General features: G+C 40.8%; 1 protein-coding gene across 4 annotated transcripts in view; it reads right to left on the reverse strand.

The window, feature by feature from the left end:
* The window catches only part of kank1a (KN motif and ankyrin repeat domains 1a), a 45,323-nt gene that overhangs the window by 7,189 nt on the left and 20,566 nt on the right, over positions 1-17,568 (reverse strand). For 3 of the 4 annotated variants that reach the window (XM_063897831.1, XM_063897833.1, XM_063897832.1), the window contains exons 2-4: positions 13,203-13,330; positions 3,387-6,032; positions 1,425-1,562 (exon numbers count right to left, since the gene is read on the reverse strand). In XM_063897831.1, the coding sequence (XP_063753901.1) occupies positions 1,425-1,562; positions 3,387-6,032; positions 13,203-13,239 (2,821 nt within the window). In that variant the 5' untranslated portion in view covers positions 13,240-13,330. Of the gene's footprint in view, positions 1-1,424; positions 1,563-3,386; positions 6,033-13,202; positions 13,331-17,050; positions 17,071-17,568 lie in introns of those variants that run through there. The other variant, XM_063897834.1, reaches the window with a different exon arrangement.

A 17,568-nucleotide genomic window follows, 5' to 3' on the forward strand; every position in this document is an offset into this window, starting at 1 on the left:
CAAAGGTTTACATGTTAACTGTTTCTTAAAGATGAAGTGAACTTGTTCATGTCTATGGTAGATAGAATAGAAACTAGATTTTTCCATGTAAGGAACATTCTGATGTCCCAGCAGCAGTACACAAATTCACAACACTGAGCTAAGAATCCTGCAAACACATAACCATAGAAAAAAAACATAGCATGCATAAGAATTTAAAATAGATGTAATGCTAAGTTAAAAGTCTGTAGTTTGAAGTTTTGCTTCTTTTTCTCTTCTTGTTTTATTGCATGTTGGACATTTTAACATTTAATTGCAACAATATGCGTCTCCTGCAGTGAAAAGAAGCACAAAGTAACTAACAAGCCCGCCCAGTTCATGTACAAAACGTCCTGATAACGCCTGAATGATCCTCTAAAGGTTCTCTGACATGATCAAGAGCTTTGGCGGAGAGGGAAGTAGCAATTAAGTGTCCGTCTCACGCTTTTTCCAAAGCACTCTGTCAGTGAGGAGCTGGAAGTTGCCCCGAACCCTGAAAGTATCTCAGTCATTTTAAACACAGGCCTTAAAAAAACCCAAATACCAGCCGAGAGCCAGGAACTCTCAGCACATCTGCCAAAACTTGCCCCTGATGAAGGGGCCTCTTTTACTGCTCCGGGGGACATCTGAGAGAGAGTGTGTGTGTGTGTGTGTGTGTCTTAATGTATCAACATGCATGCAGTGGCATACATCTACAGTGGTGTGTGCACTCAGTCAGTAGCAGCATTCAGCACGTTTCCCGTGTTTTGACAGGTGGAAGCTCGTCAGGCTGATGTTTTGCCTGGTGTACAGTGGTGAAATATCACATTCTCTTAAGTACTTTACTTTTTTGCACTAAAGTATTTCCATTTTATACTAATTACACTTCTCTACTACATTTCACAGTCCAATATTGTACTTACTCAACTACTTTTGTTTGATAACTTGACTTACTTTGCATCTTCAGAATATTATTATAAATTAAATAGTAAATTGGAGTTAATGTACTCACCAGCAGAGAAAGTAAAGAATATCATTTAAGTAATGTAAAAAATAATTATTATAAAAGATGTTATTACGATTTTTCTTATAATCCAGGAATGTAAAATATATGATACTAAATCAGACCAGACTCCATATGGTCTATTGGTACTTTTTCATGCAAATCTTTTTTTTACTTTGAATTTCTTTTGTACTATGGCTATAGTTTAGTCATGTTTCCAGCTCTTCTGGATATAAGTTACCAAAGAAGAAATGCTTTTTAAGCAAGCTAACCACAGCTTCACAGATCAAAAAAACATAATAAAAGCCTTAATCCCTACTTTTCATTTGTTGGCTCTGTATAGCAGCACACTGGATACAATCATCCAACAATGACCAGTTTGATCACAAAAATGCACCGGGAAAAGTATCCAAAACAGGCGTACCATGTAGTGCTGTAGACATCTGGAGGTCCATGCGGCTCTTCTGCTCCGCCGCACTAATCTGCTGCTGTGCAGGGGTGTTGGCAGGTTCATGGGGAAGGCCTGATGGACTCGTCTCAATGACTGACTGCTGACTGCTCTCTGAAAAGGAGAAGAGGTAGACCAGTCAGTCTCCAAATGCAAAGGTAGGACAGGACAGAAATTGTAAGGTGATTAAAACAAGTTTCTGAACGCTGCGACAGTTTTCCCTGTAACAATTTGACATGTAGTATTTTCAATGCAGTTTTTGTACTTTACAAAAAATCCATACTTAATGTTGCACCTTACTGCTATGTTTTAGGTTGAGCTAACTCCTTTAAAATAGTTAATTTACAACTATGCATCATTTTACTTCAGATTTGTAGTTGTGTATTTCCCAGCTGACCCAGGAAGCTTTTAAATTGTTTACTAAGCCTAAGAAGTTGGAGAGTTTCTAAACTTTGTCCTTTAGTTTATCACAAACATTCAACATCAACAAATTTGATATTACAATGTTTTCTCTGAACAGGAACGGTACAAAAAATTGTAATCAGAAAAGTACCAAAAGCTTTCAGACAAATATTATGGAATCAAATATACAATATTTGTTTCTGAGGTGTAGTAGAGTAAAACATTTAAGCTGAAATATGCATCTGAAGTACCTCGAATTTTAACTACATTACTTGGGTAGATGTTCTTACACACTTTTTAAAGTGGTTCCCATTGAGTTTAACTGCAGCACTGAACACAATTAACCAAAATAATGTACGTGACCAGAAACTAGTCTGTTTAGTCATTCTACATTCCAATACATGGGAGAATCTGACCAGAAAAAAGCTCTCATACAACAAAAGAGAATCGCTTTGCATTGCTGTGCCCACCAGCATGAATGCATGTTATGTAACTCAGAAGGAGCCATGAATCAGCAACAGCAGTGAGGTGTTAGTGAGGGCGGAGCGGCCTGCAAAAACAACAAGAGGCCGATTGGAGGCACGTTGACTGGTTCCCAAAAAGAAATGAGCTCATTGTTGGGTCACGTCCAAATCCTCCGCCGCATATTTCAGGGTCAGAGATAACTTAGCCTGTCCAATCCAATCAGGATTCTCTTTAGACGGTGTGTGAACGCTCCACAAACCTTTTCCACTACAGACTAGAGCCTCTACAGCTGAGACCATGCTGAACTATATCCTATTTTGTCAATACATTATCTCTACCTAAGTATGCATATTTTCCTAAGACGGCAAACCTGCAATGCATGTGTTTATTTCATACATGAAAAAAAGATCTAAATAGACTGTTAGTTTAAGTATTTTATTCCACTTACGGTTTTTTGTTTATTCAGATATTATTTTCTTAATTAATGACCAGAAAGCATTTCATATTTGACTGCCTTATATTTTATTGGTGCTAGTTTCAGGCACTTTTTGGATTTCTGAAAAAAAGGCTCCCTTTTAAGTAAGGTCGTCATTAGACAAGAAATGCAACAATAGGTCGAGGAGAAGAAGAAGAGGTACTTGAGTGTAATAGAGATGTTTTACTCAGGAGTAATTGCTCTTGCGCAAAAACACTGTGCACTAACATAACATCAAAAAATAAATGTATTTGTGACGAATACGACAAAACTAAATTCAAGTTTCTAAGCCTATTATACAACCTAAAAATGTTTAAAAAATAAAGAGACTTGCATATGAAACTAGTTTAATCTAGTGCACAATTAACTGTGGGACAGAAAAAAGAAAAAGTCAATGTGTCCTAAGGCACAAAGGACTGCCTGCCTGAAAGATATCTTGCAATGTTTATGCATGTGCATTTCCTCCCCTGAAAGTATGCATTGATTGCCTGCCTGACTTTCAGCCAATCACCACAATATCTATTTATGTTTATGCAACACATTTGAGCATTTGTACTCATTAGCATCCTCTGAGCTCAATGCAGCAAACCACTCACCTTCGTTCGCGTTCACAGAGTCCGACTGCAGTTTGAGGATGTCCTCTGCGCTTCCGTACTTCATCACCACGTTGATGGACGAGAGCGTGCTGACCAGCTGACTGTTGATGGATCCAAACTGGGATTGGGGTTGACCAAAAGCATCAGCAAGCTCGCTGTAGTTCTCCGCCAGCAGCATCTGTTGCTCCTGTAGCAGCTTCTGAACCCTCTCGATGTAATGGTCCAGTCCGGCGCCCCCCTGGGCCTTAGCTTGCAGTGGTGCGGCCTCAGTCTCCTCCTCTGCAGTTTCTGTGCTGCTGCTAGTGACACATTCAGGCCCCTGGGATGGGCCGCACGCAATGTTTCTGGTTTTTAATCCAACTAGGAAGTTTTCATGGATGCTAACTGGTCCCACCCCACATTCTTTGGTTTTAGTAGAGCTGGATCTTTCAACCAATGACTCCACGTCTGTGGTGGTTCCAACAGCAACTGAGCGCATCTTTGCCGTTGAGTGAACATCTTTGATTAGTCCCTCCCCAGCAGCAACTGTCCTCGTCTCATACACAGTCGTGTTGGTGTATTTGTCACATGTGATCAACCCCATATCAGTGAAAGAGTCGGTCAGGACAGCTGTCTTTGTGTTGGTGGATTTGCTCACTACTTCCATCTCAGTATTGGTCTGCTGAGTTGCTGACTCAGGAGCAGCCATGACACCAGAGTCCACTTTGAGCAAGTAATCTGGGTCCGTTCCTTGCGACACCAACGCCTTGATGGGACTAATGATCACATCTACTGAACAATCCCCGCAGCCGATGGATCTCGACTCTTTGCTCAACTCCGTCATGGGTTTGCAGAGAGCCAGGCTGTGTACTGATTCCTCTGTGTTAACACCCACCTCGCAAACATTCATCTCCACGCCAACTTGCTGGTGGCAGGTCTCCACCCGTCTCCCTACACATTGGTCGTTTACCTCCACACGCTCATGCACCACCCACCGGTCCATGGGGATCTCTGGGCCTGTGGCAACACTCTGCACACTGAGTTGACAGGACACTCCTATAGTGTGGGTTTGTAGAGTCCTAGCTGTGTTTGCATTACTGAGCTCCAGATGGTCACCCACTCCCTGGCTGCGCATCTGGACTTTGGCCTCCACACAAGCGTTGTACATCTCTGGCCTGGCCATCGAACCTTTGTCTGCTTTCTTCTTGTTTGACCCACCGGCCGCTTGGAGCTCCAGCTTAAGCTTTCCCATTTCTATTTGGTGAGTAGTTTCTTTCAGCTGCACCTCCAGGCGGAAGATCTTCTCCTTCAGCGATTCGATAGTCTGCTGCTGGAGCTCGATCTCTCTTTCAGCTTCAGTGGTCATGCCCAGCATGGCCTCGGTCACGCCAACAGCAGCACTGTGCATTTCCTGCTGCTCTGTTGATACCCCTACATCCTGGAAAGAATTTGCCCTCCGAGTGACAGGAAGGTTGTTCATATTTTCATCAGTAACTATGCCAATGGACTTCTGCTTGGCCTGGCTTTGCTTGAGCTTATGAGGCTGAATTTCAGTTACAATATTGTCCAGGGTTGTCTTCTCCAGAGCTTGGACCTCAGAAGCCAGACGTCGGAACTCCTCCAGCCGCAGAGCACTTTGTTCCTGGGCTTCAGGCTCCATGATGTGCAACTCTGTTTCCTTTTGGATGGTTCCCGGGTTTTCCATTTGGTCAGCGCTGCCCACACTGAAGGAACGCTTGCGAAAGCCACCAGGACCTTGATTTTTGGACTGAGCAGCCAATTGTCTTTTCTCTTCCTGAAGAACAGCAATCTTAACCTGTAAGATAGGAATGGTTTTAACCTGCTCCTCTAGCTCCTTCAGCTTCTTTAAGGCCACAACCATCTGTTCCCGGATTTGTTGTAGGTGTAACGGGCTGACGTTTGTCACAGGCGTGGCCATGCCGGAGCTCATGGGGCTGTGGCGAATGGAGCTGCCCATGGATTGCGTGTAGTAGTTATTATAATCTCCATTGGGGAAGTGGCCGTTGATGGGGAGAGGATGATGGGTGCTGGGAGATATTTGGCTTGTGGCAATGGAGCCTGAGTAAGAGGAAAGCGAGCTGTTGGAACCCATGCCACCGAAGCTGGCGAGACGTCGGCGTGGCATCGGAGGATCGCTGTGTGGCTGCATGAGCAGACGCTCCTGCTCAAGGCGGAGTCGCGTCTCCATGAGGGTTTTTTCCACCTGGGGGTTGTGACGAGGGGCGAACCTTGGCGAAGGAGGTGGCAGCAACAGCTTCTGATCTGTGACTCCCAAATAAGATTGCTGCAGGGGGACTTCAAAAGTTGCTCTTGAGAAGGTTGGGGTGAGTGGCGCAGTGACCTGGGGCCTGGAGTTGAAGAAGACTGGGGACTGCTTGCCGTCGCTGTTGGACGAGGAAAGGGAGTCCGTAGAGGTCCATTCAGCCTGGGTGCTGCCCCCACCAGTGCTGCCCCGAGGCACTGCCAATGGTTTGGCCACTTTCGGTTTCCTCTGGATACTCAGCTTCTTAATGGTGTTGCCCCTCTCAATGTCATCGACATATTTTAGGAAGTCAAGGTCTAGCTGATAACCATAGGGAGTTTCAACATAGTAGGGGGCCACAGAGTCCTTCTCGCTCTCTGTGCTTGGGCATCTTTGTCCTCTTTCTGAAACAGAGACCAAAAGACAAAAAAAATCAGTAGATTGTTCAGATTTTTGTGTTTTCGGAAAACAAAACCATCACTATTAAAAATAAATAAATAGCACAAGAATTTAAAAAGGATGTTTGCACTGAATCAACTTGAGTGTCAAGCAAAGCGTTTACTCGGCCACCTACAATTGCCATAATTTCACAGTGCAAGCACAAACACGTCTGCAGTTTTTCACATCCCTGCTTGAAAAGCGCGAGTGATAATCATTTTGGCAAGAAGGTGATTTAAGTCAGCCCAAAACTATGTGAGATGCAACTATGTGAAGCAAACAGCGTAGAGCAGTGTAGTAAACTTCAAAAACAAATGTTGGTTCTCCTTTTATAATTTAGTCGGATGAAGTTTGTAGAAAGCTTAGAACATTTGAGTGTTGTTTACAAAGCTTGTATAAGAGAAGAGCCTAAGGGGTCAGCATGACAGACAATGTCAATATTTTGTGGTCCAAAATCCATCCAACTGTGTCAATATTTGAGCTTTTACAGACACATAGTAACTATATAACTTTAAATGTTCACATTTTTAGCACACCGTTACAGGACAGAGGTAAAAAAAAAACAACTACAATTCATTTATTTAGTATATACACTTTGTACAGATCTGACAAAGCAGCTTAAAGTCCAAACTCCACCACACTCCCCGTCAGAGAAAGTCTAAAGAGCCAGTCAGCTTTCCAGGCCATTGACAGAGTCCACTACATTCACACTGGGCTGGCTAAATGCAGCGTCTTGTTCTTGGTATGCCTGGAACTCTCACTGACTAAAGCAAACACAGGCTTGAAATAAACAGCCCGGCTACTTTTTGTCCTCGTCAATCCTTTCCAATCAGCTAAAACAAGAGAAAGGGAATAACAAGTCTAAAGCCTTCCTCAAAACCCCAACGCCTTGCTGTTCAAACTGCACTCACCTCAGACCAGCAGCACTCACTCCTTTTTTTTTTTTTTACTTTCCCTCCTTCACTCCTTTCTTGACAAGATTTAACAGAACTGCTGTTTCTTCTCACTCTGTGCACTCTCTCCGTAAAGGGGGGGGGGGGGGGGTTCTACTATTGGTGTAAACTAAGGCACAGCACTGGTCTGCTGCACTATTGGACAGCTGCCTCCTCCAATCCCGTGAGGCTCCAAGCCCAGCACTTCCCTATCCAAGTAAAAGTGCAGTTGGAGGGGAGGTGAACTCATGACAATAACAGCCTGTTGTAAAGACGAATAGCTCAGATACTGTACATGTCAAATTTATATACTCTGGTTTATAATCTGCAGAACACACTCACTGGAGTGCGAGTAAAACTTTCACAGCTTTGTGCATGTGTAAATACAACTGTTGATAAGCCTTTTTATTTTCAGACAAAATCTAATCTTATAATATTTGCAAGTTTGCTACTTTTCTTTGTGAAATATTAAATGATCTTTGGGAGATTTTTGACCAAACAAGCAATGTATCACATTGGATTGTGGGAGATCATAAAAGGTCATTTATAATTGTTTAACATTTTACAGGGGGAAAAACAAAGAAATGAATGGTAGGTTCAACCAAAAATAAAATATGTAATCTCAAAAGTCCTTTTATCTAAAGTAAAGTTATATTAATTTTCTTTGACTATTAAAGTCAGCTTGTGTGAAAACAAGATTTGTCTTTAATTTAGCCTTTGATTTAGGAAGTGTAAGTGTACTTTGAGGACAAAGCGCCTGTATTGTTGTTCTGGACAGACCTGAAATACACACTTCCTGTATTTTTGTCAGGTATAAATAATGTGAGGCAGCACAGTCATAGTCTTGTGCTGTCTTGTGGTCCCTGAACCCCCCAGCACGAGTTGCTGAGCGCTCACCGGCCATGTCACAGGAGTGACAGGCGGCCTTCTGGTACCAACAAGACCCTGGACAGCTGAGCGATGACCTCATCAACACGGAACAACTGAAAGGGTCAGCTTCAGTGACGGGATGTGAGCCCTGGAGTCTGCTCCCGGTATCAGCAGCTGTTACATTGTCAATTTCACAGAGATTGTACAGCAGTAAGACAGGCGCAGGGCCAGGCAGCACACTTTACTTAACCATCGGGTTATTATTTTTGCTAAGAATAAAATGTGGTATCTTTAATAATTTCCCAGGGTTCTTCAGCAACGTTCCCGCATTTTTTCAATACATATGATTCTGCCTTATTATCCAACATGAGCAGTACATTTATTCTGTGTAAGCTCTCAAATGATCATCAAGGGTCAAAATGTGGCTGTTAAAGTTCACACGCATGTTTTCAGCAGCAACTTCTTGCATGTCTTCCACACACGAGTTGCAACAGAAACCATGTGCGGACTAAACAGTAATTTAAATGTGATATCCGAAACAAAGCACAGTAACTATTCACGCTTCATTGAGCCACATTCACCAGATAAGTGTTCTGCGTGAATTCCATTTAAGCTTTTGTTGCTTCTCATGGCATGCTGTATGTGAAAACATACTGCTGTACCAACGCAAACCTTTCTTAAAGTCTCTTTGATACATTTAAGAGCATGAACACTCTCACCCCGTCTGCTCATGAACACTGCGCTGAAGGCCAATATGCGAGGAAAAATATACAACCAGGGCTTGGGCTTATTTTGCACTTACCCTGTAAAAGGCTAAATTTGGAGCTGACCAAAGCCTTTTAACATCCGCAGTGTGCTCAGAGACAGCGCAAATTAAAACTGGTCTAAATGCGTCTGAAAGTTATTGTAACCCAACCGGTGCAGAGAAACTTCTGATGTATTCATCTTGTATCTTTGCTTTGGTTTAGAAAAACTAAAAACATGCAGTAAACTTGGACGTGACATCCTGATTAAATACAAAACATGCTTATTATATAGGCAAACAGTAATATTATATACATATTTAACTGCTTTTAGAAGTTCAGCTCTCACCACAACAGATTTTCTTTAGTAATTGTACTTGTCTGCATGAGACAAGAGTTATTTGGAGAGAGCCCAATATAAGCGTCCATGCAACGCACAAGCAGGTCATTGAATTGAGAACAAAATTCATGACCTAAGAGAGCGAGACTAATCAAAACACCAAATGAGGAAATATCTGTTGGAAGAACAATGGTGGAGTGGATACTTTGATATTTAGTGGATTTATAGGTCAATTTTGTTCTTCCTTTTGACACAAAACTTATCGTGACACACTAAATAGAGAAAAAACTGCCCTTAAGACCAGATTTCATTTTAAAAAATTGCAGAAACTCATCAGATAGAGACTAGAGTTAAAAAGAGTGGTGCTCATACACACAGCTGCAGCGGAGAATAATGAATACAGTGTGGTACTCGCACACCCACTGCAATAAACTGAGTGAGAGCAAAGCATTATGCAATGCCTGGGTGGAGGGGACTATGGTGGCTGCACTCAGACAGACACACACTTTTTCTCACACAACCAGCATGGTATTTCCTGGCTCTGCCTGGGAGCTCTATACGCCCAATTACTCAGAAAAAGTAGAGCCAACGTTTTATCAACGCCTCATACTGCAGCAGGAAAAGTGAGACACAAAAAAAACAGGAAACAAATCAAAAAGGACGATAAGTGTGTTAAAGCTGCACATTCCTGCCCTTTTCAATCTGAACAGAGCAGAGGCGCTGGCTGTGATATATTACTTCTTCTAGAAAGTCACAGGGCTGTGCAAGACTCTGCTGCCAAATTCAACAACTTAACTCTGTACATGATGATGCAGCAGGCAGGAAATATTTGGTCAGGGCAGTTTGTAAAACTTTCCTCATAGATGGTCAAGCAAAACAATCAAGAGACTGGGTTTGCAGAATGGGTTCTTTCAAGTGAACATATCTGAAATATTATAAAACAATGAAAAACTGAGATTACCACCTCTGGGAGTTCCACATTATATATTTGATATCAGACAAGTTTAATAATGTTATCACCTCCCATAAATACTTCTGCTTAAATAGTCTGGTTTTTAGGATGGTTTAAATCCTAAAACCAGACTAAAGGTGCAAAAAGATCATGTTTTACAATATCTTTTTCCAACGTTTGCATTTTTCAATGTATCAAAAAGGCCATTTGTTTTTCGCTCAACATCATATTTACAGGACTAAAGGTCTACACATTAACGGATCTGTGAGGCCAAATGCTGACCTCATGCTGAAACGATTACAATGGAAATGCTAAACATCTGCAGGTCGTAGCAGGTATAATAAAAGTGTGTTAGCATGCCAACATTTGCTTACCAGCACTTGCTAAAGACATTAGTTCTGAAGGTGTTTGGTCGTAAACCAAAGTGTTGGCCTGAACAGCTAAAAATGAAGCCAAATAATTAAATGTTTTACTTGTTCCAATCAACTGCTGTATTGTACAAAGAACAGGTGTGTAAAATCTAACAACATCTGGCACGTAAAACCACAACATGTTAAATTCACACTTGCTGTAATTACTGAGCTTTAGAGAGACTAGTATGAGGCTGTTTTTTTCTTTGAATAAAGCCAGGCTATCATTCATTCAGTTTTTATTCCAAGACATGTTAATTGGAAGTTTCAAGCAATAAAAAAAAGGTATATAAATAATGCTTACCCCATGTTGATCTACAGACTCAACTAAATTATTTGTGTAGTGCACAACTGTGGGCCAACCTTGCCCCGTACCTCACCTCTCGGTGTGTGTGACTGCTGTTTTGCACATGCTAAAATGATATACTGTTTATCCCTACTGGCTACAGAAGACTGACAATGAAGCAATTAGTGCACACCAAGTCACAGTCACAGATAAACAAACCAATTCTACATCCATTCAGCAAACACTGCTGTGTTAAGACAATAATATTCAGTCTATTGAGTAAAACAAACCATTATTCTATTTAGTTTACAAAGACACAGCGCTGTTCCCCTTTGGCACTCATTATTATAAGCAAGCAGCACTCAAACACATAATAGTGACTGATGGGCCACAGCAAGAAAACAGTACCATGGGGGGTTTCAAGTGTCATCTGGCTAACTGTCCCATCTGAGGAAACAAAACCACTTCAGTGGGTTTGAATGAGCAGTCGGCGGTCGACCCGTCAATAAAAACTCAGACCGCTGTGCTCTGTCCTCAGCAGACAGCTAGCATTCCAGTCAGACCCATGCCATAATGTCTTCTGAGCAACCACTTCCCTTCACGAGGGAAGATGTTTCTGGTTTTTTTTTTCGATATGGAAGTGGACAAAAATGACATCTGTAATTGTCTTAAAAATGGTCAGTATGAGGGGTGTTAGTGTAATGATCACACATTTTTCCCACAAATGTTTTACACTAATTATGACAGTCAGCTAAATAGTTCTGAGGAGCACATTTAGTAAATATTTTTTGTAAAGAGTATTACGAGACCTCAGTCCTGTAGCCATAAGCAGTGAATAATACCTCATTATTTGAGGCTCTGCTGAAAAAAATCATCCCAAATTTGGAAATGATTTAATCTGAGAGATGCCTAACTGCAAAGCAAACTGGACTAAAATGAAAGGCATTTGTACTGTGTTGTGCACTTCTGTACAGTTTAATTTATATGGTACAAGTAGATAAGCTAGCAAGGCAACAAAAAAAAGAAAAAACATGTAGGTAGCAACTTTTCCATGAGCCCCCCCCCCATAAAACACTGGATATCACACTTCCAGAATCTTATCTCTAACACTGCACAGTAAATGCCTACATCTTTCCTAGTCTAGACTTCCACTTTGTTTATGTACTTTTATTTAACAGTTTTACTGAAGTCTGTAGTGATATAACAGACTTGCCAAAGCTCCTCCAGAGGAACAGTAGACACTATATACCTTTTTTACAGGCTGAGTAGAAAGAGACTAAACTTCCTGCGTATAATCAGTGATTTAACAAGTATCCCTTATATTTAATTAATATAGTAATATTCTGGCAGCAGAGAAAATAATTTCAGTTTTCTCAAGATATCCCGCCAACAGGTTAAGTTTCACCGTTTTCTTCAAATTCTTTCTGGGCAGTTAGTGACCACGTTGGCATGTTAACAGCCAACACTACAGAGAAGCTATTTTTACTTTTTGCAGCGGGGGGTGGGGGGCTATCAGTGATAGCGTAGCATTCCTCAGCATTTCTAACATACTTCAAGTTACAATTGATCAATAGAAAAGTTGATGGTAGCTTTTGAAGTAAATCCAACTTTTTTTTTTATATTCTGCATGGTTAAAAAAAGGATCATGTCTCAAGTCATGTTTACGTGGAGGTGGCAGATTGTCCTGAAAGCATCTGTCCTGCATGCTGTGCATTCCTGAAGGGATTTGGAAATAAGAAGCTTCACTCTCTCCTGTTAGTCTGGACAGGAATGTGAGTCGTCTGCAGGTGTGTGTGAGTGTGTGTGTGTGTGTGTTCGGAACCGACAGCTTCACACTGAAGCGTGGAAATCCTCATGAGCACCTCGGGTGTGTTTAGGAAACATGAAAGGATGAGAAAATAACTTAGAGGAGCTAATAAATTAGTCCACTGTCAAATAATGTTGAACCGTATGTCCAAGGGCAATCACAATTTTAAGTCCACAAATACAGAAAGCACAAATTAAAACGTGCTTTTGCAACAGAAATACAAAAGCTGTTAATAATGGTTTTGATGGATAATATGCTTTAATGTGAGAATATTAATTTTAAGCATATGACTCACGTCCAACCTGTTTCATATATGCTGGCAAGAGGCTTAAAAACCTGAACATTTCCTACACAATGTGTACCATTTTAATGACTGTAAAGAACTCTTTAACCCGAGGTAAAAATGTATGCAAGAATGGAAAGCTTTCCCTCTGTGTAACATAAGACAGAGGCAGATGTGATGCAGGAGCTCACCACTTAAATATACATGTCTGACATAAGCCTGAAACTGGACGCCTACAGCTACATTCAGCCCCATTGTATTCTCATACAGCAGTGTTTATTTTAGTAGGGATGAGCACATGGGATGAGGCAGCAGAGAATCCTTCTACAAAACGACAGCAACTGTCAGCCTGATAAACAAGACGCATGTGCAAGACTTAAAAAAAGTTAGTACAAATTGTAAATACAAAGAGAAACAAATAGACATACAACGTCTTAAATACATGCACAATTAAACACCAAAGAAAGTGGATTATCAAATGGTATAATATTGTAACAAAAACGGTTGGTTTACCTGGGTCATTGCCATTCACGTGCATGGTTTGTGCCATGGCTGCAGCTGTGTGCTTAGTCCCACAATTAGACCTACTGCGGTCATGCAACTGCCATGCATCAAATCCAGATTACCATGCAACCTGCAGACTGGGACAAAACACAGAAGGAGACATTTTACTCACATATCAAGTTGGTAAGAGAGTTGCATGCTGACAGGTTGAGCAGCAGTTAGAAAAAGCACTTTATATCAAAGAGCTCTGCAGATATCAGTATCATTAAATCAAACTAACCAGCAATATAAAACACAAGATATCACAATTATAGACAATTACACTTTCATGACAAGGCGCCTGTCAATCAACTGAGGATTTAAAACACATCAGTTCTTTCCTTTTCAGTGCTTTGAAAACTAGTTAGTCCTTAAAAAAGGTGAGATGGCAACATTAAAGTAACTGAGTTTTTGGATTCAAATTATTGTTGCATCAGTGAAGAACAGCTTACAAATGTAAGACAAAAGACCAAACTTTTCAAAGTTTTACCAGTGGTGGAAGAAGAACTCACACCTGCAATCCAATTAAAAATACAGATACATTTTGTTTTTAAAGAAACACTTTGCTGTTGTAGCTCTTTGCCTTTTTAAGGATATAGTTTTAAGTCGACTGGACATCCCTAAGCTGTTGACCAATAACAACAGAGCCAGCCAGCTAACCACTCAAAGCAGACTGGGCTCTGGTTTCAGACAGAGGGTGAATAGAGGTGCTGCAGCACAGGAGGTATGAGAAAAATAAAGAGCTTTTTTAACGTTAAAGTACGTAAACATGTCACAGTAGAGTCACTAAATACATTTATGAACCTGAAATTAGTACAAAAGGGCCTCTAATATCTCAGAAATATTTTATAGTTTATTTAGGTAACAAACTTTTGTAAATGCAACCATTTTCTTTGGAAGGTGCCTATCAGTAAAGTATAAAGTAGAATAAAATGGAATTAATTAAGTACAGATTCGAGATACTAATGCTCAAGTCAAAGTGATTAGTTACTTTACATTCCACCTCTGCAGAGCTTCAAATATGTTATGTTTCAGTAGAGGAGACTCTTTTTCTTCGTGAGTTGAAGCCCACTTTAGAGGATCGACAGCGCAGACCTCTGCTTATTCACAGGTGTGTCTGCTTCTGACATTTATGAACATAGAGGTCCTGTGTGTGCACCAGTCCCAGTCGTAATCAATGGATACATTATGAGCAGGAACAAAAGAGCTATTCTCTTGTAAATAAAAAAAAAAGCAAAGAATCAAGAGTCCACTTCATGGGGCTGGTTTGTAAAATGAGCATCTGGAGGAGTAAATATGCAGACAAGGTCGTCTCAGATAGAGCCAGGCTCCCTTTTTATACTCTCTCTGACCTCAGACTATATTTACAATCTCGGCCCAGTTTATCACTGGCTTCCAAAGTGGGATCAAGGCCCACTAGTGGTCTTTAAGAGGGTCCTTAGCAGAGTAACACATGCAGGCTGCAATTTCCCAGGTTACATTGTACACCTTCAAACATCCACATTTTCCTATCTTCCTATTATCCTCAACCAAGCAGACAAGTTAATGCTGTCCAATTATAACCGTCTTGCAAAAACATTCACAACAAACTATGGCAATACAATTGAACTATGACCTCATCTGAAAGGCATACCTCAATCCCTGAAGGTAATATGGTGTATGACTTTTAGTCAGGTGTGGATATTTAACTAGCAACTTAGTCTGTATTGGAATATTCCCCTGGATCTAATATAAAAGAAGGGAATGTCTGTTTTTTGGATGATCCAGAACCAACCCGTATTCCTGCCTCTTCCCGCAAGAATTTGGGACTATACTACAAACGCAAGACAGAGATATTACGTAGTCTGAAGTTAGCATTGCTTTGCCCACAATGGTGTTCTGGGATGAAGATTGTGTATTAATCTCAGCAGAAATGGTCCACAGCCAGACACCTTTGAGTGTGTGTGTGTATTGCAACATTATTTACTCTGTCAGTAGTCACTTTGAAGGGGAGCTTTTCAAACCCCAGCAGCACATTCAAACCCATGCATCCAAATAAAGCAGGCTGGATCGTCATAAGTCTGATTATAGATTTGATACAGAGAGTTACGAGATACAAACCAACCATTAGAGAGCGCGCCAAACTGTTCCAACAACCAAATAGACCAAAACCAATTTAGTCTATAGTCCCTCCTACTTTCTCACATTTAAAATTAACCTCTGCATTTGATAAATGAATATTTTGGGAAGCTTCTTCAAAGAGTCTAGATGCCTTTATTTGGTTGAACACCATCTTAATGTTATTGCAGTAAAAGATTTGAAGTTGCATTCCTGATATGTAGGACATGAACAGGGGAACTCACAATAATAGGTGCGCTTACAGAGAGAGAAGGATGAGACTGCCGCGTCACTAACAGGAATTCGAAAACGGAGACAAAAACAATGAAAACATACAACACTCCTGTATGAAAGAAGCAAGGTGCATGTTGACCGATGAGCAATATCCCAGTTTAATGTGAGATAGTTCATGCTCACCGTGTCTAGCTTTCAGACAGTAAACTTATATAATTATTCAGCAAGCAACTCAACCCAAAATCCAAGCTCTTTTTGCCAACTTCATGCAAAAACGTTCAATAAAAAAAAAAAAAACACCATTAGACTGACCAAACATCTCCCAAGCGTCCAGTTCCATGGGCTACGAGAAAGTGAACCTGAAGGAAGGAGCAGGAAATACTTAAATACATGTAAACTGTGCAGTAAAAGAAATGGAAAAAGTGTTCTTCACAACCAGGAGCACACTTTCAATACAGAACATTTGTCGTTTATCTATCATCATGTAAAGCTGCTCCATAAGTTAGTTCCTGTTTCCACTTGGTATAAATATTGTATTAGTGAAAGCAGTTTTAAGAAGATGATGGTATTGTTTGCTTGATCTATGATTCTTTTGTACATTGAGTGATAAATGGACTGTATGTTATGAAACAGGAAACCTCCGTCATGTTGTAAATAAAACCTTTACTTGCACTGAACCTCACACACGTGAACCCAAGGTGTTATTGTGGCCTGTTGAGCAGAGTAATCCTGTAGGTTAAGAGTTAAGAAGTAAGCGGTCATTGGTACAAGGAACTGGAAGCTTAGCAGGAAAATGGGTAAAGATTTAAATAGGAATGAGTTCTGGTTTCAGTGTCAAAGACCATAACAGAGTGACAAATAGGGCTGTAACAAACAATTATTTTCATTATCGATCTGATGTTTATTTCCCAGTTACCTTTAACATTTCCCAAATTAGTAAAAATAAGTCCCTCCTAGTTTCTCTGTTGATAGAAACTTTAAATGTTTTTTTTGTTTAAACCAAAAAAGGAGTTTAGTTTAATATTCTAATAAACAGAAAAGCAGTCATTTTCACATGAGAAAAAAATGGTTCAATTATCTGTTGAACACTTAACCATTTTTCCATCTTTCTGTAGTTTAAGTTATCGATTTGTCAACTGATCGCATCAGCTATACTGACAAATCACATTGTTAGCCCATTTCCAACTTTGCGATTTGATTACAGTAAAAATCACTGACAATTTTTACTTCTGCAGGACTACAATTCATAAAATCAAAGCATTCTCCCGTTACGCAACACAGTAGCAACATTTATTTCTACTCAATGGTGCCAGAATGATCGCCAATGTCAATAATAAACTATTACTGAAGGAAATAAGACAAACATTAATAAAAACTGAAGACTCCAGCTGTTGTACAACCCTGTACAACAGCAGCCATGTGCACACATTTATTTTGTCATCACATGGCAACCACAACACTGCCCTTCTGTCTATCATGCAGCTTACCTGTTACTCTCATTCTAACTTCCTCCCAATGCTCGCAGGTAGCAAACACTGACCGAGTCCACAAGAGCCCCCCGACAACGAGCCTATACCCAGCAGCCCTCTGAGTGAGGGGGGGATAAGTTTCACGGCTAAGATTAGACAACTTCCTCAGATGACAGGCAAACGATCTGTGTCCTATAAGAGGAAACAGGACTTTAGGCCATTTTGGGAAGAACCGACCCCTACGCTGGGCCTCCAGGTGAAACGCATGGCGAACTAATGCGGTTAACAACCTGCGGTCACTCTTATGGCCTGCGTTGACCTTCAATCCGTGGTTGAAAGACAGCTAATGAGGCAGACAATGGAGCGTACATGGAAAACCTACTCATGGGCGGTTACATATTAACCAACACGGCAGCCTTTCCCTTCAGCACTCAGCAGCTAAAGGTGAAGCCAGAGTAAACAGGAAGTCAACAAATCGAAACCAAGATCAGCCAAGGATGCCTTCGGGACAAGCGATGGTCTTTCTAAATGATGTA

This window comes from Eleginops maclovinus, chromosome 12, assembly GCF_036324505.1.
Source record: "Eleginops maclovinus isolate JMC-PN-2008 ecotype Puerto Natales chromosome 12, JC_Emac_rtc_rv5, whole genome shotgun sequence".
NCBI classification, from domain to species: Eukaryota; Metazoa; Chordata; class Actinopteri; order Perciformes; family Eleginopidae; genus Eleginops; species Eleginops maclovinus.